Source organism: Humulus lupulus, chromosome 3 (genome assembly GCF_963169125.1).
Source record: "Humulus lupulus chromosome 3, drHumLupu1.1, whole genome shotgun sequence".
NCBI classification, from domain to species: Eukaryota; Viridiplantae; Streptophyta; class Magnoliopsida; order Rosales; family Cannabaceae; genus Humulus; species Humulus lupulus.
The window spans coordinates 41,327,181-41,353,221 of NC_084795.1; the positions used below are offsets into that span (position 1 = coordinate 41,327,181).

At 36.5% G+C, this 26,041-nt stretch overlaps 1 protein-coding gene across 1 annotated transcript in view; it reads right to left on the minus strand.

Annotated features, from left to right (window-relative positions):
- Positions 1 to 6,891, minus strand: part of LOC133822575 (G-type lectin S-receptor-like serine/threonine-protein kinase RKS1) — a 31,510-nt gene extending 24,619 nt beyond the window's left edge. Inside the window, exons 1-4 of the mRNA XM_062254954.1 lie at positions 5,313 to 6,891; positions 4,662 to 4,793; positions 1,495 to 1,688; positions 1,212 to 1,422 (exon numbers count right to left, since the gene is read on the minus strand). Of these exons, the coding sequence (XP_062110938.1) occupies positions 1,212 to 1,422; positions 1,495 to 1,688; positions 4,662 to 4,793; positions 5,313 to 6,603 (1,828 nt within the window). The 5' untranslated portion in view covers positions 6,604 to 6,891. The remainder of the gene's footprint in view (positions 1 to 1,211; positions 1,423 to 1,494; positions 1,689 to 4,661; positions 4,794 to 5,312) is intronic.
- Between the last annotated feature and the right edge of the window lie 19,150 nt (positions 6,892 to 26,041).

The window sequence follows — 26,041 nt, forward strand, 5'->3', positions numbered from 1 at the left end:
TCCCATCTTTCATGCCCGTACGAAACACATTGAAATTGATTTTCACTTTATTAGAGACATGGTCAATCGAAAAGAAATCAATGTTCAATTTGTTTCCTCTGAAGATCAGGTCGCGAACATCCTCACCAAGCATCTCCTCATCACTCGGTTCTCCACTTTGTGCAGCCAATTGACCGTGCTCTCAAGGTCGATCGTGTTAAACAGTATAGTTGGTTATAACTAACTACTCTTGTAACATGTTCTATTAATTAGTGTTAATAAAAGGTTAACTTTTTGTTGCACTACTACAAAAAAGGCATTTTAGAGCTTGCTTTGTGAGCCCAAAAAAAGTTTTAAGGACTCGCTGCTCATTTGAGAGCCTCAAAACCTGAGATTTTTTAGGATTAGTATTCCGAGTCCTAACAACGAGCCCTAAAAGAATCGACCTGAGCCCTAAAAGAATAGCCGGAGTAAGTGGCGGTGCCACCACTCTATGGTGGCCATTAGGTATGATTCTTTAGTGGGTTTTGAAGCCCAAGATGCAAGGAATATGGTGATGGTGGTGGTTCATCTCGTAGTGGCTAGAAAGTTTGGGAAAACCCAAAATCGATGAAACTTTGACAAGCCGTTTGAGGGCCTTAGGCCGCACGTGAGGGGCTGAGCTCCGGGGGTTGGGGTTTTCGGGGGGCGGCGCGTGGCAATGGGTGGCGACAGTAAGGCGACCGTTTGGCCTTGGCAAAGACGAGCTAGAGAGAGGAAGTTTCGGGAGAGAGAGAACCGAAGAGAGAGAGTGATTTGAGTGATTTATGTGTGTTTTTTTTATATTATTGAGTGATTTGAGGGAATTTGTGATTTTTTAAAATTTAAACTTTTAGAATACACATAAGTTTTTAAGGGTTGCATTACGTGTCCTAAAAAAAATCTTTAAGAACTCGCAATGAGTGTCGTAAAAAGTCAAGGAAGTGCGAGTCCTAAAAGAAATTCTTTAAGAACTCGCAACGCGAGCCCTAGAAAGTCTAGGAGTTTTTTTAGGGCTTGCATCTAGTTGATTGCCCTAAAAAAGTGTCATATAAGCATGTTTTTGTAGCAGTGTTAATCCTATTCACTATTCTATTTGTATTTTCAATATACAATAATGAAACCTTAGGTGTCGATTCATTGATCACAACTCATTTTCTCATTTTTCATACTTTCTTAACTAGACATACATGTATCATTAGAAGGAAACATACCGAAAATGAAAACGTCCAAGCTTTTATTTGGCAAGTATTCATAAATTAGCATCTTCTCTACTCCTTGAATGCAACAACCTAGAACCCTCACAAGGTTTCTATGTTGGAGTTTAGAAATTAGCAACACTTCATTTTTAAACTCTTCAATTCCTTGGCCAGAGTTTTTTGATAATCTTTTCACTGCTATTTCCTTTCCGTCGGATAACATACCCTGAAATAAATTATTAGTTTGTCTTTTATACATGTACTAATAAAATAGCATACAGTGGCTTTATATAATTACCTTATAAACAGAGCCGAAGCCACCTTGTCCAAGCTTGTTATCAATAGAGAAATTGTCTGTGGCAGCGGCTATGGTGTTTAGATCAAAGAGTAATAACTCTGAATTTGTACATTCCTCAAACTCAATTTTTTCCGAAATGTCGTTAAAATAGATACTTGGTCTTGTATTAATGTTTTTGCTCCACCGTTGCTTCACTGTCATTAATCACATAAATAACAAAATATTAAAAAATATATGTTTATATATTTAGTCGCTTATCTTTACTATAAAAAAATATAATATGGGACTATCCAAATAACCAAAGTTATCAAATCTTGATTCAACAAATGTTTGTTTATGTGATATACCAAATTTCCTGAACATCTCTATGCCTTGCCAGATAAAGATTAATAATTCCAATAATCTTTATTGCTATGAAATAATTCCAATAGACCAAATAATAAAGATTACTATGAAAACTATATCACCTATCAATTTGTCTTTATTGCATACTTCAATGGACATGTATTGAATCAAAATCACAGTATTTCCTTCGCTCTTTCTTCACCAAGTAAAATATGTAGTGTCATATCCGTCATGATAAATGTTTCTATTGTTGTAATTTTCTAATTATATTCTTACTAAGAACCCCAAATGATAAATACGGACTTTATTTCTTGAGAACTCTATTAGGAGCTCACATTTATTGTAATAATAATAAAAGAACAATATGTAATATAATATATATTAGATATAAGCAATGTACAATATCACATTTGTTTAATTTTATTTATAGAATTTATTAAATTTATATTAATGTCATATAAATTTTAAATAAATATTCTATTTTAATTAAATAATTTATTTATTTTTGTTTAAGTTTATGTTTGTTATAGATTTTGAATTTGAAAGTGACAACAAGATATTATATATTATATGTTTAATATAATATTAAATATTATACGCGAATTTTAAACTTAAGTTTCTTGCTAGTTTTTAAAAAAAATTAATTTGTTTCTAATTGATAGTAGATTATATTATATATTTAATATGATATTATTCTAATAAGTGTGTTTAAGTTTAATTAAATTTTATTTAAGATAAAACATATAATTTTATTATTTTTAAATAATTATCATTGTAAAATATCTAAAAAATATCATATTTTAATTTGTTTAATTATTTATTATTTTTAAATAATTATTATTGTAAAATATCTCAAAAATATCATATTTTGATTTGTTTAATTATTTATTATTTTTAAATAAGTATCATTGTAAAGTATCTCAAAAATATTCTATTTTAATTTTTTTAATTATTTATTTTATTTTATTTAAGTTTAAGTGTTTACAAACTACCATTAAATATAAGAATATTCTGCTAAATATAAGAATGTTCCGTTAAAGTTAACATTAAAAAATAAAAACTGTTAAAACCAAGAATTTCCGTTATCTACACACTTATTATATAGGAGAGATATATACTAGATACAAGCAACGTGTAATATGCACGTTTGCTTAGTGGTATTTATATAATTTATTAATTATTTTTATTAAATTTATATTAATGTCATATAAATTTTGAAATAAATATTCTATTTTAATTAAATAATTTATTTATTTTTGTTTAAGTTTATGTTTGTTGTAGATTTTGAATTTTGGAGTGACAACAAATCATTATATATTGTATGTTTAATGTAATATTAAATATTATACATAGATTTTAAATATTATATTATATGTTTAATATGATATTATTCTAATAAGTGAGCTTAAGTTTAATTAAATTTTATTTAAGTTATAAAACATATAATTTTATTATTTTTAAATAATTATCATTGTAAAATATCTCAAAAATATCATATTTTAATTTATTTATATTTTAAAATAATTATCATTGTAAAATATCTCAAAAATATCATATTTTAATTTGTTTAATTATTTATTATTTTTAAATAATTATCATTGTAAAATATCTCAAAAATATCTTATTTTAATTATTTATTTTATTTTATTAAAGTTTAAATGTTTACAAACTATAGTTAAATATAAGAATATTATGTTAAATATAAGAATATTCTGTTAAAGTTAACATTAAGAAAATAAAAAACTGTTAAAACTAAGAATTTTCATTATCTACACACTTATTGTATAGAATAGATAATGGTCTCGTTCTACATTTAAAAAACATATTTTTGATGGTTTAAGTAAAAAATAAATAAAAAATTAAATATAAAAGTAATTTTGGAAGAAGCAATTAGGGTCTCCTAGTTTTTAATTAAAATAATTTTATAATTCTTAATTTACTCATAAAATATTTGTTTTATACTGCAGAGTAATAAATTGCGGCTAAAATACTTCATGTTTTCAGAATGTTGTACTTTTATACTTTTTTTTTTAGGTAAATATACTCTATGTCTTTAAAATGTTGCACTTTTATACCCAAACATTTTTTTTGTGGTAAATATACTTAATATTTTTAAAATGTTACACTTTTATACTTATTTTTTTTAAGTTGAAGAAAAATATAGAAAATTTAAATTATTTTCACTTCCTTATTTTTTTCTCAAAATAATAAAAAAAATCATTTAAGATTTTAAAATTAATCAAAATAATTAAAAATTATATTTTTCCTTCATTTTTTTTAAATTTATATTTTAAATTGACAGCAAAATATTTTTTTAATTATTTTAAATATTTTTTATTAATTTTAATAAAACATTTACTAATTTTTAATTTAAAATAGTTATTTTGAAGAATAATAAAAAAGTTAAAATAATTTAAAATTTTAAAAATAATTAAAAAACTTATATTTTTTCCTTAACTTTCTTATTATTTATTAAAATAATAAAAGAAATATATAAAATGCAACATTTTAAAAACATTGAGTATATTTACAGGAAAAAAATAGTTTGAGTATAAAAATACAACATTTTAAAGACATTGAGTATATTTACTGCAAAAAAAAAAAATAGATATAAAAGTGTAACATTTTGAAAATATTGACCATTTGAACAACAAATTTACTCCTCTTTATATAATGGTTATAAAAAAAATTCAAATCTTTTACTTATCTTACTCTTTTACCTATAACCGATAACAAAACTTAACCAAACAATGCAATATATGATTTAAAAAGAACTGAAATTAGAAGGTAAATCATTAAATAGAAATAAAAAGAAGAGGTACCTTTCCTTATTCTCTCTCGCCACCAATATATAAAAAATAAGAAGAAAATTAGTACGACAAAAGAACTCAACGCAATTCCCAGCTTTCCAACTTTGCTTATTGGACTATTTTTCGATTTCTTTAAATATTGAGCTGCAAATACATCATTACATAAATGAATAATTAGTATTTCATAAGTTACAGTAAAATAAATTGTACATGACAAGGATGTTAGAGTAAACAAATTTATTAATAACATTAAAGTATTATTTGATTAAGAGTAATAAAAATAGAAAATTATAAAAAAAAAATTAATATAAATTAAAAAAAAATTACTATAAATTCTAGTTATCTTTCTTCTACATAAAATAATCATTTTACTAAAATAATAAAATAAAAAGGTAACATTCAAATATTTGAGGGTATTTTTTTAAAAAAAACTAATTTTTCTGTTTCTTTTTATATTTTATATCCACTTTTTTTTTTCTTAATATGCCAAATACTGTAAAAATATTTATATTTTTTTATAAAAGGTCATAAAAAACAAATTTTTATAAAAAAAATTGTAGTATCTCTAAACTTATATTACAACAAAAAAAAAAAAATTATTACCATTCATTTTTCTCAAACCAACTTTAAAATATATATATATATATATATATATATATGTACCATAAGTAGTGGAATGAACTCGGACGTAAAAATCTTGGCCCGAATTAGAATAAGTCCTGGCGTCCACCAAATCACCATGCCATGTTAGGCACCCAATGGGACCCTCACTCACAGTTGCACTAGAGTAAGCCGTACACGTGCAATTCCTTCGGCACTCTTCTTCACACGATTTCAAACTTATATTCATATTTACACGTGTCTTCGACGTGTCAGGTATCTTCACACCTCCAAACTTCACAAACCCTTCCCCGTCCCCACATGTGCGGTTTAGCCCTTGCTTTCGCACACATCCGCCTGACCCATCTCTCAGTAACCAGTCATTCGGTGACTTTGGGTCAAACCCGGGTAGGCACGTGCACTCATACCCATCGTTGTTGACGGGGTCGCATAACCCGTTCGGTCCACAGAACTCGTACATATCACACCTCTCTGTTGGTGCTGTATAAAACTTAAGCCATCGTTTGTCTTGCTCTATCCATGTGGATCTGTAAAGGGTTCCTAATTCATCTACCGCAAGCCTCGTGAGAATCGAGTCATTGTGAAGATGGTATACGTACAAGATTTCATCCTGATTGTGCACGAAGGTGACATTGAATATGAACCTTCTTGTCATTTGGGGTACACCGCTCCACCGATTGCCAGCCCAAGATCCAGCCCGCCAACGTGGACTCCTACGACCCTCGCCTAAGAAAAGTTGCGGATACCCATTCCGATCGAACCAAAATGAGTAATTTCCGGTTCCCGGGTCGTCCATCGACTTCCAAGAGGTGAGAATACTGTTTAGCCCGGTGACTCGGTTCCATCCGAATATCATGGAAGGGAGTATGGTATCTGTTGGGTGATCAAAGCTCTGCCATAAAACATTCTCTGCAGCATTATTACCAAGTAGAACGAGATTTCCCACGTCGAAAAGCTTAGCCATGGAGTTATTTGCTATAGGGATCGAAACATTTGTTGACCATAAAGAAAAGCTAATTCGGTTTTTACCAAAGAGAAGAAGGCCTTCATGACTATCGATGGCCAAAACTCCAGAGGTATCATTTAGAGGATTGTCTCTATTAGCTACCCAAACAATTGTTTGTTCCGGAATTTGGTAATACCATATACCGACATAGCGGTTGTGGGAGTTTTTCGGGCTAAAAAAGCCGAGTGCAAATTTATTTCGAGTAGAGATTAAAACGTCACCGTCTTTAAGAGGTTGATTTGGGGTAATGGTGTTGAGGGAAAGGCAAGAAGAGAAGGGTAGGAGAATTACAAGTATAGTGAGGCATGAAGGCTTAAAAAAATACATAGTATGTGTATAGGTACTTACGCATTATTAACTAGGTTAGCCAGCAATTATTGTAAAGCTCAGGCTAAAGAAAGAGAACTTCTCTTAATTAAAATGTCGATGGAATAGGGAGATATGTAAGCTGTAGTTGGTTCAGTTGACTTGACGATCGAGGATCTACATCCATTAAAACCAAACCCACTTGCTTATCTTAATTTGACTAAGCTTTAAATAATTTTGGTTTCACCATCAGTTGGAATATTCTAATTATTTTTCTTTTCTTGTATTACATGCGTCTCGTTTTTATCTTAACAATGGTAGAAGATTTGTTTTTTCCTGCATCCCTTAACTTCATATCTTTTGTTTTGATCATATGACAATTAAGTTACTACTTATTCGTGGTACAGGCTCCGATTTATTACCTCAAAACTTTAAAATTGGTATGATGTGATTTGATAGAAAAATCGATATATATATATATTATTAGCTTTTGTTTATTATTACGTAATAGAAACGCTTTGATTTTGTATTAGAATAGAAATTGTTGTCGCGTGAGTTTTAGGACTTAGGACCACATCGATGAATGGATAAAAAAAATTCAAAGGAACTCGGCCAGATTAAGGATAGGATATCAGACGTGTTATGTACCACTGCCACACACCAAAGGAAGAAATGACAATGGAACCATTTTTCAATGGACAATGAAGAAAAAATATACATGCAAAGAACCTAGCTGATATTAAATTTAACCAATCATCAAGTAAACGCTAAGAAATATATTTTACCGAGGAAACCACTATTTCTGAAAAGGAAACCCAAGTGCAACGTCGTAATGGGAGGATTGTAAGACAACCTGTTCGCTACGAACATAAGACACATGTCCTTATTTCTGATATAGACAAGGACGATCCATTATTATTCAAAGAGGAGATAGATGATCCTGAAAATGAGAAATTGTAAGAAGCCAAAAAGTCAGGCCCATTGGGTGTAAATGGATATACAAGAAGAAAAGAGGTGTAGATAGGAAAGTTGAGACTTTCAAAGCAAGGCTAGTAGCCAAAGGTTACACTAAGAGAAAATGTGTTGATTATGAAGAAATATTTTCTTTTGTGGCCATGCTGAAATCTATTTGCATACTCTTATCCATAGCTGCCACGTATGATTATGAGAACAAGCCAGGCCCTGGGCACAGGCGGGCCAGGCCTATGCCTAGGGCCCCCGCATAATGTCATTTTTTACATACACAAAGGCTCCAAAAATTTGAAAAATATCATTTTATATATATATTTTTTAAATAGCATATTTTGTTTAGGGCCCTATTGACCTGTGAAATTGGCCAACGATCGTATGTACAATATACAAAGTACAAATATCTTAAATAAACATACATAAATTTTATAGTGGTTCAACCCTGTCCTTCTGAACAGTAATAACCTAATCCACTCAGTATTTAGTATTGAATCGCTCGATAGACAATTTCAAAGATCAATTCAGAGTTCACTCCTCACAAGTTCGTCCAAAAGATCGATCCAAAAAGTCCAAAAAAAGAGTCATTTGAAACGAAGCCCTGGGTCCTTTATTTATAGTACCCAGAGGCTATTACATGATCAGTAAGAGTGGGATGGTTTGGTACACGATCATTGGGAGTGGAGATACGTGTCCACCTTCCCATGATTATGAGATCGTGGGTCTTCCTGTTGTCTTCTCTAGATTGCGGTCGATAATGCACGATTGAGACCTTCGAGAAAATGTTAAGTCTTGATTGGTCTAAAAGACTTAAGTGCTAGGCTCGACGACCCTTTAGAGCTTGGGTGCTATACTCATTGGTCCTCAGGGTGCTAGGCATGTTGATCTGCTTGGTGCTACACATGTTGGTCTTAGTTTGAACGAGTGTGAGTTTTACCCAGTGAAGTGTCTTTGGGAGTGTAGGTCGACCACACTATGAAGGATAGGGTGGGTCGACCACCCCAAGGGGTTCTTGGGCATGCTTAGGCCAACCACCCCTAGGCGTTGGGGTCAGGCCGACCACCCCTAGGGGGCCAATGCCAGGCCAACCACCCCTAGGGGGTTTAGGCCTGATTGACTTTCTATAGGTCTTGGACCTATCTTTTTTGCTCATCGGTCTTTTCTCAATACTTCGTCGTTTTTCCTTGATTTTTGATGCCACATGTCACTTTCTCATTCGCCGCATCATCTCTGGATTTTTTAGGGATATATTTGCCCCCCAAGTTTATCGTAATGTGTTCAATATTAAGGTAAGCTTGATCTGGCCTAAGAAACATATCGTAGTAGTACTTTAACGACAAACTCCCTCGGGACATTACGTAGTACTTTTATCAACTATCGATAATTTGCTCAACACGATTTTCAAGGATAATTGTAATTCCTAAAAATAATTAAATTTTTCAAGGAAAATTAATTTCCTAAAAATCTAGTATATTTTTCAAGGAATTTTGAAGTCCTAAAAATAAAATATATTTTTCAAGGATATTAACTCCTAAAAATACAAAGTGTTTTTCAAGGAATTTGAATTCCTAAAAATACCAAATATTTTTCAAGGAATTTGAATTTTTAACCATACCAGATATTTTTCAAGGATTTTGAATTCCTAAAAATGTATGGTTAGCCTGAGAGGCTATAAGTAGGATATTCACTTCTCAGTTCTCTTCTCTGTGCGCCTAAGATGTAGGGTTCTCCAAGCGTGATTTCTTCACTTCTTCATCAAACTCAGATCTTCACTTGGGTAAGTATTTTCTCCTAATCTTTACATCATTTAATTTAAATGTGCTTAGATTTTGAAGAAATACTTTGAATCTTTGAGGAATCTATCTGAATCTCCTTGTTTTATTTTATTTTGATCCAAAATAGTTGACTTGTTTGAATCAAGTTTATAAATTCCCTAGCCTGAACGATTTCTAGGGTTCTAAACCCTAGAATAGGCGATTTCTAGGTTTGTAAAACTCTGACCTAGGGCAACCACTCTTTGAGATTCACTAGCCTGGCGATTTTCAGGCTTGTAAAACACTAGGCCGACCACCCTTATGTTCCCTTGGTCTGGTGATTTCCAAGCTTATAAATAGTAGGGTTGGGTGATTTTCAGGGTTTCAGATCCAGGCATAGGCGATTTCCAGGGATATAAATTCCATCACGGGCCTACTATAAAGTCCCAAAATTACATAATAAGGCTTAGGGCCTTCATTAGGGGGCCAGGATGGCAATATATGGAGTTATATGCTTATTTGATATATTTGATTTTAATTATGTGGCTTATGTGATAATATAATTAGTTGTGCATGTTTAGGGGTATTAAATATGCATGTGGGCCCATTTCTTATTAGAAGGGCAATTCTGATAATTTGGCCCGTGTGGGCATAATTGTATATATGTGCATATATGTGATATATGTGAGAGACCACATTATGATGTGAGTTTATTTGAGTTACTCGGCACGAGACGATCCTAGGGAGCAAGTTAGCGGGAAAGTCACAACGGGACCCAATACCCGATTCGGGGTGAGTCAAGGGGTATTTTGGGTATTTGGCATTTAATTAGGTTATCGGGTAATGGAAATGAATAATTGGAGATATATTTGTAGTTAGGGAGTTTAGGAGGAAATACTAGAGAATTTGACCATTTTTCCCTCGGAGACGTTTTGGTACCCCGAGCCTCAGGATTAGCTTAAGTCATTTAAGCCTTAGGAAACAAAAGACAAAACACAAAAAAAAAAAAAAAAAACACTTCCCACTTTCTGACTTTCTCTCTCTCTCACTCTTTTTCTCTCTAAGCTTCCTTAAGCTCGTTCCTTTGAGAAATTAAGGATGATTTTGGCTAGAAATCAAGGAATTGAAGGCTTGGGATTGGGATTTGGATAGCTTGTTGCTAGAGGATCTTCATTGGCAGCTAAGGTAACCACAAACTCTCTGTTATAGTTGAATTTCTGTAGAATCCATGGATGTTTTGAAGTGTTTTTGAATCTTATAGCTTAAGAATTTAAATTTGTGTTTTGATGAGTTTTATAACTAGGTTTTTGTTGGGTTTTGCTGCAGGGAAGATGTTAGAGCTGTTGTTGGGATCAAATTATGGTTTTGGGGGTGAAATTGGGTTTTTTGGATTGAATTCGGCTGTTGGAAAGTGTGAAAAATGTAGGTTCGCAGGGCCAAGTCGCGACTCTGTTCATGAGGGGTCGCGACTCAGCTTGAACCCAGGGCCCTGGGAGGTCTCTGTCTGGGAGACGCACCGCAACCCTCAAGGGCAAGTCACAGCCCGCATCCCTTTGACATAGGGGGAGGCTCTCGCATAGGAGGGGGCACGCCGCCACCCTCAAGGTCAGGTCGCGACCTGCCTCGGTATTTTGGCTTTGGGGAGATTTTAAAAATGGGAACATTTTCCTTAGGACTCGGGATCGATTCCACTATCTGGTTTAGTGGAACTCGAGGTCCTAGAGGCTAGGACTCAGTCTGGAAGCCTTTATTTGCTCATTATTGATGGAATCCTATATTATGGTTGTGACTAGGTTATCGCTAGGGGCTCAGAACTAGGATAGTGCTCGAGGGTTGTCCTTATTTTATGCTATACTCGGACCTGAGGTAAGAAAATTGCACCCAATACGTGCTATTTGTGGTTAGGGCTTGGTGCAATTGTTATCAAGTATCATGATTAGGGCTCGGGCCCCTGATAACGTTTATGTTTAAGCTATTGTCTCACATGCTTGTTGATCCTACTTGAATGTTCTATACCTTCTTAAGTGTTTCGTGCTTGTTGTATGCATTCTATGGTTAGGGCATGAGGCCCCATTAAATAAATATGATTAGTATTGTGAGTATGATTATTCGATAGTATTATGTGATTAACATACATGCGTTCTCGTTTTGTTGGGATATGTCTATTCATATCTGCTTCTGTATTAAAGCTTGAATACCTGGATCAGGGCTTGACTTATTAGTCATGGACGGAAAAAGCGCGTTGTGCTTTGGTCGAAAGGCTTAGGCCTAGACCAGCAACGTACTATTACATTGGCTGACTCTATGGTCAATGGAAAACCAAAGGTGTTGGGCTAGCTCTATGGCTAGTTATTCAGAGCTAAGGGCGAGGGCCCCAGGTGACTCTATGGTCACATAGCTAGGGCATAGGTCCCTGGGTTGGCTCTATGGTCAACTATTAAGGGCAGCGGCCCCAAAATGGGTCTAATGAACATTTGTTTGTAAATGAATCATTGTTTATGTAGGTTATTATTGCTGGACATGCTCAATAAGTATCTAGAAATTTGTATTTTCTGTTTATGCACATGTAGAGTTTTCTTGCTGAGCCTTGGCTCATGGGTGCTTTGTGATGCAGGTAAGGGGAATATAAAGCTTGAAATGCCATAAGTTGGAGAGCTTCGGTGGCAGCGTGTACATATGTGGCTGCTCGGCCACCACGGTCGGGGATATCTCAGAGGAACTAGGGTTGTAGCCCTGTTTTGCTGCTTAGGTCGAATGAATGTAACTTTTGATGTATATACACCTTTTAAAAGTTTAGTTGTAATATTTTGGGATCCCATGATTGTATGAATCTTTTTAAATAAAATTCAATAGTTGTAACGCCCTGGTTAGCCCAGAACAGTTACGATGATCAGTGAACCAGAAATTTGACCCGCTACCCGAGTCCTTTGGTTAAAAACGTGCTCTAAGTGTTATTAACAGGCTAAGGTGGAAAACCAATAAAAAGGAAAGGATATATTTTATTAAGTATATAAACTGTTCATGAGCTCATCAAAACATTATCAAGTTGTTTGCAATACAAAAAGGTCACTACTGTTTCAAATTTACAACCCCGCCGACCTAAGCGGCAAAAATAGGGTAAACGCCCTAGTTCCTCTGAGAACTCCTTGGCCGTGGTGGTCAAGTGGCCGCATATGTACACATCACCACCTAAGCTCTCCACTCAAGGCTGGGTGAGCTTTTGTTTCCCTTTACCTGCACCACATAGCACCCATGAGCCAAGGCCCAACAAGAAATCACAATATAGCATGATATAATATCAACAATGATCATAATAATCATTCAGGATCTTCAATCCAAAACAGGTATGTGACATTCACAAAAGTCACTAAGTTGGGTATAGCTCCCTTTAGCCTTGTGACGTCACTGGGGCTTAACAGATAAGTGAACCTTTCACTAGCTTCAATAGGATAGGTGCATGATGACTAGTCACCAACATAACCTTCCTCATGACCCTAGAATCATAACTATGGAACATTGTTCCCTAGCCATGTGACAAACGGTCACCTAGGCCATTGGCCCTGTCTCTCAGTAACTAGTCTTAGACTAGGCAATCGCCTATAAGTTCATCGACCTTAGGGTCGGTCCAGCGTTAATGCCTTAGAGTCATTCAACACTGATATCGATTAGATCTAATCTTCATTCGGCCCTGCGTTCAGGAAGCTCATGCCGTTCTGACTCTTAGGTCAGTGTCCCTGACTAGTCAGTGCCATAGACAAGTAAAAAATATCCGCTATCATTTAATATGCAATCAATGTCCACATTTATCAACCAATATGCTCAATAGCAATCACGCATGTCATATACACAGGGTGCAGTTTTCTTACCTCTGATTCGAGCGAGAATGAATAAAAGAACGACCCTTGAGAACGATCTGACTTTTATTCCTTTAGCAGTCCCCTGGTCATAACCAAATATGGGAAACCATCAATAAAATGATAATCAAGGGTTCCCAAACCATGATCTAGCCTCTGGGACATCAATCCTCACTAATCTGGGTAGTAGGAACGATCTCGAGGCCTAAAACCATGTTCCCGAGGCCAAAATACTTAAACGGACTCAACCCTGCTCAAGGGCTGCGGCCCTAACACCTTGGGTCGTGGCCCCCAGCCACTCCAGGAGCAAGGGCCACAGCGCCCAACACCAAGGGCCGCGGCGCCCAGCAAAGGCAAAATTGCTCCACCTGTTTCTTCGAGCTAGGGCCACGGCCCCCAACCTAGAGCCATCCCTGAACACGTTTTCCTTCATCTAAAACCCTCCAAAAACATACCTAAACATTACCAAATCATCAAATCAAAGTTCCCAAGATTCCCAATGATCCGAAACCATCAAATCCCAAGGCTCAAACGAACCAAAAACTCAACGATTCACAAAAGACAGTTCAAAGCTTAGAAACTCTAAAAACTCAAAACTTAAAACTTAGATTACCTTTGATTGGGTTGTTTCTCGTCAAATCCTTCAGTCAAGAAGCTTCTAATCTTTCCTAGGACCGCTATGCCTCGATCCTCGCTTAATTCCGACTTCTAGAACTCGAGATTTCTTCGAAAATGCTTCGAACGGTAAAAATGAACTAACAGGAAAGAACGAGAGGTATTCTAAGGTACGTTCTATCTGACAAGCTACTTCAAGCTTAAGTAACCTCAAATAAAACCTAGTGCTCGGGGTCCCGAAAACACTTTCAGGGGTATTATAGACAAAACTTCCAGAATTTCCTCCTGATCTCAATAACTCCCAATTTATCATCAAATAACTTTCTCATAACTCAATATCCCAATAAAAGACCCCCGTTATGACAAAACCGCTAACTCATAATATAAGAGCGTCTCATGCCGAATAGCTCGAATATATCTCTATAATAATGGGATCTCATTCACAAATCACAATATGCACCCAAATATACAAATATGCCCTCAATGGGCCAAATTACCAGAATATCATAATATTCAAATGTGGACCCACATGCATGCATATAACATCATATTATAATATAATTCACATAACACATGCACATAATCATTTAATGGCTTAATTAAGCAAGTATGGCCCTCCCGGCCTACTAATCCCGCCAATAAACCACATCGGAGAATTCAGGGCATTACAATAGTACTTTTGACCTAAAAATTTAACCCTAACCCTTGACATTAACCATAGTTACACATTTTTAAACCAAACGACTTGGTTAGCAAGTCTGACACAATTTAAAGTACAAAGTGTAACGGTCTTGGATTAGGAGGACGTTACACCTACCACCCCTAGGGTTTCCATCATGGGTCGACCACATCTAGGACTTCCCTTGAATTTCCCTTGCCTTATGCAACTTCCAGGCTTACATACCCCATCATGGGCCAAGCACCTTTGGGTTTCCATCATGGGCAGACCACCACATTCCCTGGGCAATTTCCACATATTTAGAGTCTAGGGTGGTCAGCCTAAGCATAGGTCGACCACCTGAGACCCTAAAAAAAAATTCTCCTTCTTTATTGATATCTTTGGGGTCTTCCTTGTACGGTATAATTTATTGGAGACTTGAACCTTAGTCCTCTGGAATTTTTCTGAGGTTTGCATCCCTAGGGTGGTCGACCTAAGGTGGTAGGTCGACCACCTATGCCCTTTCTTTTATGTTTTGTAAACTTAGGGACTAGGTTAACACTTCTTTGTGACTTCGATCGATGTTTCCAAGTCTAGGGGAGTCCTATGGTGATCGGCTTGAGCTTAGTCTCACTGGGCCGACCCCCTATAAATATTTCCCCCCTGATTTCTTCCTTTTTGCTCCTTAGTTAATGGATATGCCCCCAACTATTGAATTCATTATGTTCACTTACTAACTTTACTCTTTATTTTTCCTTTGTTGAAGATGTCCAGCTCCTCTTCGTCAGATAAGTCTGTAAGCGGGCGTACTCCCCAAGAGTTCTTGGAAAGGGTGAAAAGGATTCTCCCTTGCTTCGCTTCATATTTGTTCAGTAAGGAAGACTTCTTGAAAAAATATATCCCAATGGCGAGAGTAAAATAGACAATTTGGTAGCCCTCCGAAGATAATCCTCAGATTTTCAGGCACATCAGTTAGGGCTCTTCGTCGAGCTATTCTCAGATCTCTTCTCAACATAGTATTCCCAGTGGCTCTCAAGGCACACCTCAGCGAAGTCATTCTTCTCAACAGAGTATGTCTGATTAGCGGGACTTCTTGCCACATCCTTTGAACCGGGATACCAGTCAGGTTCCCATCACTCTTCTTATCAGCTAAAACATACTGAGGGCTCTCATCGCCAGGCTACTCATCCTCATGAGCATTCTATTCATAGGTTCCAACCTAAGGTGGTTTTCCCTTCTCTCAAGAAAAAGACAGTCTCACCATCTGCACAGCAGAAGAAGATACGAAAAAAAAAGTTCCATTCATCAAATTTTGGGGCCACCTTTGCCAGTGGGATTATATGGAAACCGGTTGACAAGCCTCACCCTGCTAATTACGAGGTGGTTTGGTTCAAAGGGCTACCTCTGACATGACTAAAGAGAAGGAAAGAACTTAAGGGAGACATTTGACCACTCTGGTGTATCTATTACTATCCTTAGTCGAAATGACAGAGTTGAGGACTCCCCCTTTGGGTATGTGTGTCTGGACATGTTCTGCCATCAAGTCTGGCGCCCTACTTCCTCTTCATACATATGTCCGGAGCGTGGCAGATTATTTTGGTATTAGTCCTTCTCAACTTGCTCCCAATGCAATCTTGGTGTTATCTGCATTGTACATTATCTATCATCGCAGAAAATGGGGTGCTCCAATGACTCACAAGATCTACTACTTATTTGACCTGAAGACGAACCCTTCTAAGTGCAACTTGGGGTATTTCCACTTCAAACATTATACGAGTGAGAGTACCGACACCTTCTTGGAAGAGATCTTTGGAAATATCAAGGCGTTTAGATATGCAGACAACTATTTCTTCACTAAGGATGCAGAGGCCAATTTCTCCAAGTTTAAGCACGTCGGGCCTTTTTATAGACCGCTCGTGACCCAGGCTATGACAGTTAGGGCCAAGGCGTTGATTGCCATGACCCCTGAGGAGAAGAATTTCAAAACCCTCGCTACTTTAGAGAACCTTAGGAAGGTCAGGCTGTTTCCTCCTACTATAATCAATGTTCCGGATGAAGATGGTCCTGAGCCCGTGAACGCCATAGACTCCCCGAGACCTATTCATGTCGACGAGGCACCCTCTTTGCCTATGCTAGCTGGATACGAGGGTGATGAGGTGGGTGCATCTGTCGCGTACTCATCGCTTACTTCAGATGACTTTGATGAGACTATGTTTGAGCTTGAATCTCATTCAGAAAGTTCGACACTTCATCACCTTTATTTTATGATTCATATATGCTTGATATCCTTCTAACATTTGAGCTTCTTTTGTAGGTTCAGTGTAATGACTCAACTACTCTAGACCTTGGACCATTAACGAAAACTATACATAGACACTAATCTTTAACAAAACTTACAAGCGAAAAGATCATAACTTTATTAAAACTTGGAAAAACAAATGTTAGACTTACATAAAATCTCAAGTAGGATATGGGATCCCATTGTTTTAAAAACAAAACATAACTTAATGGTAATTAAAAAGAGATTACATAAATAGGTGCGGAAAAATACACATAAACCATAAATAAAGACTTCATCCTCGAAACCGAAACTCTCGACTCCTTGAATCCATTCCGCCTCAATACACATTCCCCAAGCATCCACGAACCTTTCCCGCCACTAGCACTATTTTCCTGCACATATAAACAAAAAGGAATGAGCCTAATGCCCAGCAAGGAAAATCTAACATATAGCCATATACATAAAAATTCATAATGCAGCACAAAAACATACCATAACACTTATGTCACATACATACTATAATGGCCATTATTACTTGGGGTCCCATAAACTAAACAAGTCATATGCCCATTAGATTAGTGGGGTCTTGCTAGCTAAGCAAGTCATATGCCCATAATCTATTTGGGGCTTGTTAGTCATACAGGTCATATGCCCAAGTCTACAATCATACTTAACATAACATATTAGATAACATAAAATCATAAGATAACATATAAAAGCATATAACACATAAATCTTATCCTATTTTCCTTACCAAAATAACCGGGATAAGAGGACTGATTTGGGACCTTGGAATACTCCTAAAAACCATTTATAATAAGGTGAGTATATTGAAGAAAAGGGATGAAAATGAAGAAGAAACTATGCTATCAAAATATACTTACCAAAAACCTTGTGCTTAAGAACTTGGATTTCCTAACCAAGAATAAGAATAAGGTTAGAATGAGTAGAAGACTATGAGAATTTTTAAAGAACATAATACAGAAATGGACTAGAGTTTGGGATACCTTGAGTACTTCTATGATCAATCTAAACCTTGAACCGAAATGTGAATAACCCTTACTTCCCCAAGTGTTTGATAAGCTTATAATTCCCAACCCAAGTGTTTACACTCTCACACTCACCTAGAAACTTGCAGCCTCTGAACTTAGAGTAATAGATGAATAAATGGTTGGGTACTAGGTCCTATTTATAGAGTTTAGGAATGGAAAGATCTCATTTAACTTGAATAAAAATAATGGCTTTTTAAGTGAAAATAATTTGAATTATCATTCAGCAGAGGCTGAAGACTCGTTCAAAAAGATGCTGGACTTATCAAGAGGTTGAAGGTTTGAATGGAAAACGTTTTTGAAAACTTTCAAAATGTGCTGAGAGGGGCGATATATCGCCTGGGCCAGTATGCCCAAGACAATCATGCAACGTTTCGTGTTTTTCGTATCTTCGTACTGCGATATATCACCCCTATAGCTGCGATATATCGGCATACGCTGAATATTTAAACACGAAATTACACATTTTCAACTTAATTTGAATTGAGTAAACAGCCTTGACTAAGCCCTTTAACGTTTTCAAAGCTGCTGACTGACCTTAGAGTATTCAAATTTTACCCTTAATAAATTTAATCCTCAAAATACTTAATCATTAATAACCCATACATAACATGTGCTATTATCTAATTGGTTCTTATCTAAACCTTATAGTATAATAAATATTATCCTCAATATCAGTCATATTAATCAAACCTTAGGTTAAAATTAATATTCCTAAACTATAGGTTAAACTTAGAAAATCTACAAGTACTACTATGAGTGTCCAAATAAATCCCGGCTGAACCAAAAATCCACAGTCATAAAGATAATACTATTATTACTATTATACTACTATCTAACTTAGCTAAGTAAAGTTCTTTGGGTTCTACATTCAGACATGTTTGGCTTTGTCCATACCCAGCAGAGGTTGACTCCCAGCGAGGCCATTCCTTCTATCTGAGCGGCTAAGAGGGCTAAGGTTGAAGCTGAGTCGATAATGGACGTTCCTCCCGAGGTGCCTCCTTCGACTCCTTTGGTGTCTAGTCCTGACGCGGAGGTAGAGCCATCCCTGCTTACCTTGGTTCCTCCCATCTTCACTAATACGGGTGCCTCCTGTTCTGTGCCTGCTCCCTCATCTGAGCCACACCAGTCTGCCATACGGAATCTAGGTGCCATTATGGACCAAGCGTCCCATCTGGAGCAGATGACAACAACTTTTAATGGGATTAAGAATGAGGACTTGAGCACCATCCTCACGAAGTCACTCCTTGACATTCAGAGTGTAAGTCCTCTACAATTTTCTTCTTATCTCGTTAGCTTGTGTGCTGACGTTTATCTAACACTTGTATGTTTTTCGCAGGCACTGATATCGGTCTCCCATGTCTGTGATAGGTCTCTATAGTATACATCTACACTTTCCAACATTCGTTCGGAGCTTGAAGTTTTCTGCCAGGAGGTGCTGGACCTTAGGCACGCTCTTGGCTCTAGGGATGCAGACATTGCTTTTAAAGATGAAGAGATCAACACTCTTCGCAGTACCATGGAGCTCAAACAACAAGAAGTGACCGAGTTGACTCTTACGATAACCCAAATGGAGGGGAAACTTGCCGATCAGCTCCAACAGTCTGAAGCTGAGAAAGAGAAGTTGATTGCTGACATGGACCAACTGCAGAAGGATGCTCTTGTCGAGAAGGAGCAAGAGGTCAAGGCTGCCCGAGACAAGGCTCGAGAGGAGTATTCAAAGACAACTTTCTCTTGCTTCTACTTGATCTGGAAGTCCAACAAAGATCTGAACTTGGATTTCCTTCTCGAGAAGACGCGAGTGAAGGAGCTTAGGAAGTGTCTGGCTCGCAATTTTGTCGAGGCTTAGGGTGGTCTTTCAGTCCTTGCCCTAGTTAGTCTTCTTTTTGGTCTTTTATTCTTTGTCTTTCCTTTTGTGCCATTGGTGGGGCACCTTGTATTTGACAGTTTTTACATGTGACATTTTATGGCTTTATGCTTTTTTGTTATGAGTATTCAATGTATTGATTGAATTTTTTTATTTCCAATGCTTAAGTATAACAACTCACAACCCTTATTGGTCCAGGTATCAGTAGACTCTGAACACATGTATTTCACGTGCCATACTAACCTTACTCTTTTATGTTTTTCATGATAACAACCATGGTAATGTGAGTAGTATGATATACTTCACCAAGTACCATGAACAAAACAGGTCAGGTCAACCACCCCATGGATGATAGGCTGGCCACCCTATAAGGGACATGGCTAAGAGTCTTCTCACCAATGCCTTTTTTGTTTTTGTTTGTTGCTTTTTCAGAACATATGTTGAATAGATATCCTAAAAAAACTTGAGCTTGCTTAGTACTTAAGGTCATGTCCTCATTTCTTGTGTATACCCCGATTGGTATGTACTATATGCCCCCAAAGTGATCATGGGTTTAAAAGACTTGGTCACTTGCTACTTGACCATGCCTTGCTTCGAGCATTTAGACACATAGTATTATCCTTTTTCACCCAATGATGCAAGAAGCAAATGCTTGTCCTCATTGGTAGTCAGGTGATGGTTTCATACTCAATAGTAATGATACCTATACACAGATGCAGATTATGTAGCAAGTATCAATCACGATCTATGTAATCTCTCGTGTACTCGTTATAATGATTGTAGATAGAAGTGTCTAAGTTGGACCAACTGGGTCTAGATGGGCTAATCGCGTGATGACCCAACTTTTTCTAAGACCTTGGACTATTAAAACTACTAGACATAGCTAGTATTCTTGGGAAAACATACATAAGAAATAATCACAACTTTATTAAAACCCCAAAATAAATATTGTGCAAATTACAAAATAAGATGTAAAATATGGTATGGGTACCCATTGTTTAAAAAAACATAAAACATAACTTTAAATCAATTGTTCAAAAACTGAATGCGGAATTATAAAAGAGACATAATTCAAAAGACTAATAAATAACATCGTCCTTGATCGACACGCAGCCTATTCAGTCCATTCATCCTTAACACACAAGCCAAGCTGCCAAGAATCCTTCCGCCTTCCATATTATTTTCCTACGTCACACTAAAAATAAAGGAGTGAGCCTAATGCCCAGCAAGGAAAATCTATTAAAACATACATCATAATTCATAAGCATAAGACTATATCATAAACATATACTATATATCATATAGGACTACAATGACCATCATAATTCTTGGGCCTTGATAACTAAGCAAGTCATATGCCCATAAATTTGTGGGGCTTGCTAGCTAAGCAAGTCATATGCCCATAAATTCTTGGGGCTTCCTAGCTAAACAAGTCATATGCCCAAGGACTATAAAACATATAACATAACATATATCATATCATATCATAGCATAAAACATGTCATAGCATAAACATATAAACACATATATCTAGCCTATTTTCCTTACCAAAAGTCGGGATATTTGGAAGAAAGAACGAGATTAGAATACTCCTATAAACCAACAGTAGAAAAGGTGAGAATCTCTAAGAATAAAGATGAATATGAGAACTAAACCATCAAGAAGAAACTTACCAAGTGGGACCTTAAGTTTCAAGAGCTTAAACACCTAATCAAGAATCAATAACAAGAGTTAGGATCTAAAAGAAAACTAAAGAATCATATAGAACTAAACTTAGGAATAGAATTACCTTGAATGACCTTATGGATTGGTCTAAACCTCAATACTGAAATCACACTATTTCCCATTTCCCAAGTGTTTATAAAAGCTTAGAATGATAAATCTTTAACCCAAACCCAAGTGTATCTCTCTATAGCAACACTAGCACCTTGGAGGCTCTGATAAAATGCTTGAAGAATGAAGAAAATGGCTGAACACTAGGTCCCATTTATAGAGTTCAAGGAGTGAAACAAACCCCTTTTAATTTGAATAAATAAATGATTGTAAAATGAAAAAGATTTGAATTTTCGTTCAAATGACGCCCAGAACTCGGTCAAAATCATTCAAAGGCATGTCTAAGTGGTTAAAGGTAATTTTTAAAATAAAAAACCAAACCTTTCAAAAATCAACACTAAGAGCGATATATCGCCCCCTATAGGCGATATATCGGCTCTACCCTAATCCCGAGCCATGTTCGTACGTTTGTCCAAAGTCAACGTGTTTTATGTATCATCCGTAGGCGATATATCGGCCCCTATGCTGCGATATATCGGCATACATTGATATATCAAACACGTATTTTCACTTTTTCAGCATAATTTGAATTGGATAAAAGCTTTGACTGAGTCATAATACGATACTAACAGCTGCTGGAAGGTTCTAGAGCTTCTAGACCTTTCTTTTATTAAAGCTATTCATCAAAAATACGTAATTCCTTAATAAACATGATTATGACAAGTGTCATCTCTTAATGGCTTTATATAAATCTTAGGTTATAATCAATAATATATCTAGGACCAGCAATCTCTAGGCAGTTGCATATAGATTAGCCCTACACGTATATGCAAGTCCTAGGACCTGTCTCTCTTGTTGATCGTGTGGGTCGATAGGTTCCTTAAGAACCAGGATCGAACATGATCAAACAATTTGGATACAAGGTCCTCAAACCAGTCTCTTATTTGGGTCTTAATGGTTGATAGGCTCCTCAAGAACCAAGATCGAACATGATCCATAATTTGAGGACAAGGTCCTAGGACTTGTCTCTCTTATTGATCGTGTGGGTCGATAGGTTTATCAAGAACCAAGATCAAACATGATCAAATAGTTTGGAGACAAGGTCCTCGGACCTGTCTCTCTTTTGGATTGTATGGGTCGACAGGTCCTTCAAGGACAAGAATCGAACATGATCCAATGATTTGACGACAAGGTCCTAGGACCTATCCCTTATTGAACGAAATTTAAAAAATCAAGTGAAACTTAAGAAATTAAACTCATTCATTCATTGAATCGCAATGGTTGTTACAGAGATGATTTGAAAATACTACATTTGCAAATTAAAACTTGTCTCGCTGCTGAACAACTTTACTGAAAGTACCGACGGAGGTGTTTGCCATTCCAGTAGTTTTTTTATTAGTTCTACATTCAGTCGAGCTATTTTGTATGTCCCTGGTGGGATCACCTCCTCTAGAAGGTTTGGCCCTTCCCAATTAGGTCCTAGTACCCCTGCTGTGGTGTCCTTAGTGTTTAGGAACACCCTCCCGAGTACTAAGTCTCCAACTTGGAATTTTTTATCTTTCACTCTGGAGTTGAAGTATCTGGACAATTTTTATTGATGTGCTGCTACTCTAGGTCTTTCCTTTTCTCATCTTTCTTCGATTTAATCGAGCGACTCTTCTATTAGTTGATGGTTCCTCCCTTGATTGTATGTCTCCCGTCTATGCGATAAGGGAGTGTGTTCAACTAGAAACATGGCTTCATGACCAAACGCCAAAGAGAACGGGGTATGGCTTGTCGCCATTCGAGCCATCGTTTGATGTGACCATAGGACCTCCAAAAGTAATTCTGGCCAGGCTCTTTTGGCTTGTTCAAGGCATTTCTTCAGAGTGTCTTTGATAGTCTTGTTAACTGCTTCTACTTCACCATTAGCTTGAGGGTGTGGTATCGAGGAAAAGCTCTTTGTGTTTCCATGTCTCATACAAAAGTCGGTGAACATATCACTGTCAAATTAATTCCCATTGTTCGAGACTATCTTCATTGGTAGACCAAATCGACATATGATATTCTTCACCACAAAGTCTAAGACTTTCTTCGAGGTTATGGTGGCGAGCGGTTCTACTTCAGTCCATTTGGTGAAGTAGTCTACGGCTACAATAGAAAATTGGACTCCTCCCCTTCTCGTGGGTAGCTTTTTGATTGGTTTTATTCCCCATACAACGAAGGGCCAAGGGCTTTGCATTTGTGTTAATTCATTAGGTGTCGCCCGAGGTATCTTGAAGAACATCTGATAGTTGTGGAATCTTCTGACATACTCCATCGAGTCTTCAATCATTGTTGGCAAAAAGTATCCTTGTCTTAGGATTTTATTTGATAGGCTCTACCACCCATCATGATCTCCACAAAACCCCTCATGTACCTCGATCATTAACAGCTTTGACTGGTCGGGTGTAACGCACCTTAGCAGTGGTGGGGAGTACCCTCGTCGGTATAGGACCCCTTCGACTATCATATATCGTGCAGCTTATCTAACTAATTTCCTTGCTTTTTCCGATCACTGGGTACTACTCCTTGGTTGAGATAGTTAAAATAGGGGTCATCCATGTATCTCCTAACTCAACAGGTAGTGTCTCCTACTCGGTTATGCTTCTTTCTGCCAAGTATTCGACGGGAAGGACATTCAGAGTGTCCACATCATTGGCACTGGCAAGATTGGATAAGGCATCAACATTGGCATTCTGCTCCCTCAGGACTTGTATAATTGAGTATTTCTTGAACTGTGTCAACAAGTCCTTCACCTTGTTCAAGTACTGCACCATCCTAAGTCCCTTGTACACCACTAGAAGGGAATCGTTGAATATCTCCAGGGATTATGCATGCACATCCCGAGACAAGCGTAATCCTGCTAATAATGCCTCGTACTCAACCTCTTTGTTTGAAGTGTTGAATCCAAATTTAAGAGCGCAATGGATTCGGTTATTCTCCGGGGTGATCAGTATGATTCCTGTGCTTGAGTTGTGTTCATTGGATGCTCTATCAACATATAGCTTCCATACAGGAGTATCTCTTTCCTTCTCGGTATCTCCATTCTCCAATTAGTAGGAAGGGTCTTCAAGGTTGGTGCCTTCGAATATGAAGTCTGCCAATGCTTGTCCTTTTATCGTCGTCCTCAAATCGAGTGAGCTTAAAAATATGGATGCTGCCTTTGAGAGGTGATTACTAAACATGACGAAGCTGCCTCAGATGTCCCAGATCAGAACAAGGCCCATGATTGAGCCTTTGTAATTTTATTTAGGACTTCCCTTTTTTTTGTAGATCATACTTTTTTTTGTAAACTTTTTTATGGGTGTGAATACGCTTAAGACAATTCTTTATCTTATTATCTGGTTATTATATTGGTTTCTATCCTTGCACATTTTATTTCCCGGTCTATATTCATTTATGTAATGACCCACTACTCTAGACTATTTGGACCATTAACGAAACTATACATAAAACTTACATTTTTACGAAAATACCATAATTTATTGAGTAACTTGCAAAATAAGAGTTATTTACAAATAACATAATACTAAGAAGGATTATGGGATCCCATTGTCTTTAAAAACAAAAGATGATTTAAAATAAAAGACATTACATAATTGGTGCGGAAAATACACATGAAAACCATAAAATCATAAAATGAGACTACATCCTCGAATCGAATAACGCTCGGACCCTTGACTCCATTCATCATCGATACACATCCTCCAAGCATCACGAATCTTACCGCCTCTAAGCTTATTTTCCTGCACATAAACAGAAAGGAGTGAGCCTAATGCCCAGCAAGGAAAATCTAACACAAAGTCATATACATAATTTCATAAAACATAAAGACTTAACATAATACATATAACATACACTTATTATAATGGCCATTATTACTTGGGGTCCCATAGACTAAACAAGCATATGCCCATGGGATTAGTGGGGTCCTACTAGCTAAGTAGGTCATATGCCCATAACCCTTTTGGGGTCTTGTTAGTCATATGGGTCATATGCCCAAGCCTACGAACATACACATATACATATCATAACACATTAATAACATAAAACATATAGATAACATAAGCACATAACATATTGATTCTAGCCTATTTTCCTTACCAAAGTTACCGGGATATAATGGACTGAGTTGGGACTTTTTGGAACACTCCTAAAACCATAAGAAAGAGTGAGTCTAAAGAAAGGAGATGAAATGAAAGAGATGGAAAGACTAAACCATTAAAAACATACTTACCGACTTATATGCTTAAGAACTTGGATTCCCTAACCAAAATAAGAATGAGGTTAGGGGACTGAGTAGAAGGTTTTGAGAAAGAAAATAACATGAAATAGATGAAATAGAGTTTCGGGTTTACCTCAAAGATTTGCAAGATCAATCTATCCTCCACCGAAATACTATAGAACTCACTTCCCAAAGTGTTTGATAAGCTTATGATGTTTAAGCTTATAGTTTTTTCCCAAACCAAGTGTTTACACTCTCACACTCACTTAACACTAGCAGCTTCTGAACTTAGAGCAAATGGTGAATAATGGCTGGGTACTAGGTCCTATTTATAGAGTTTGGGAATGAAAGTATCTTGATTTTACTTGAATAAAAATAATGGCTTTTTAGGTGAAA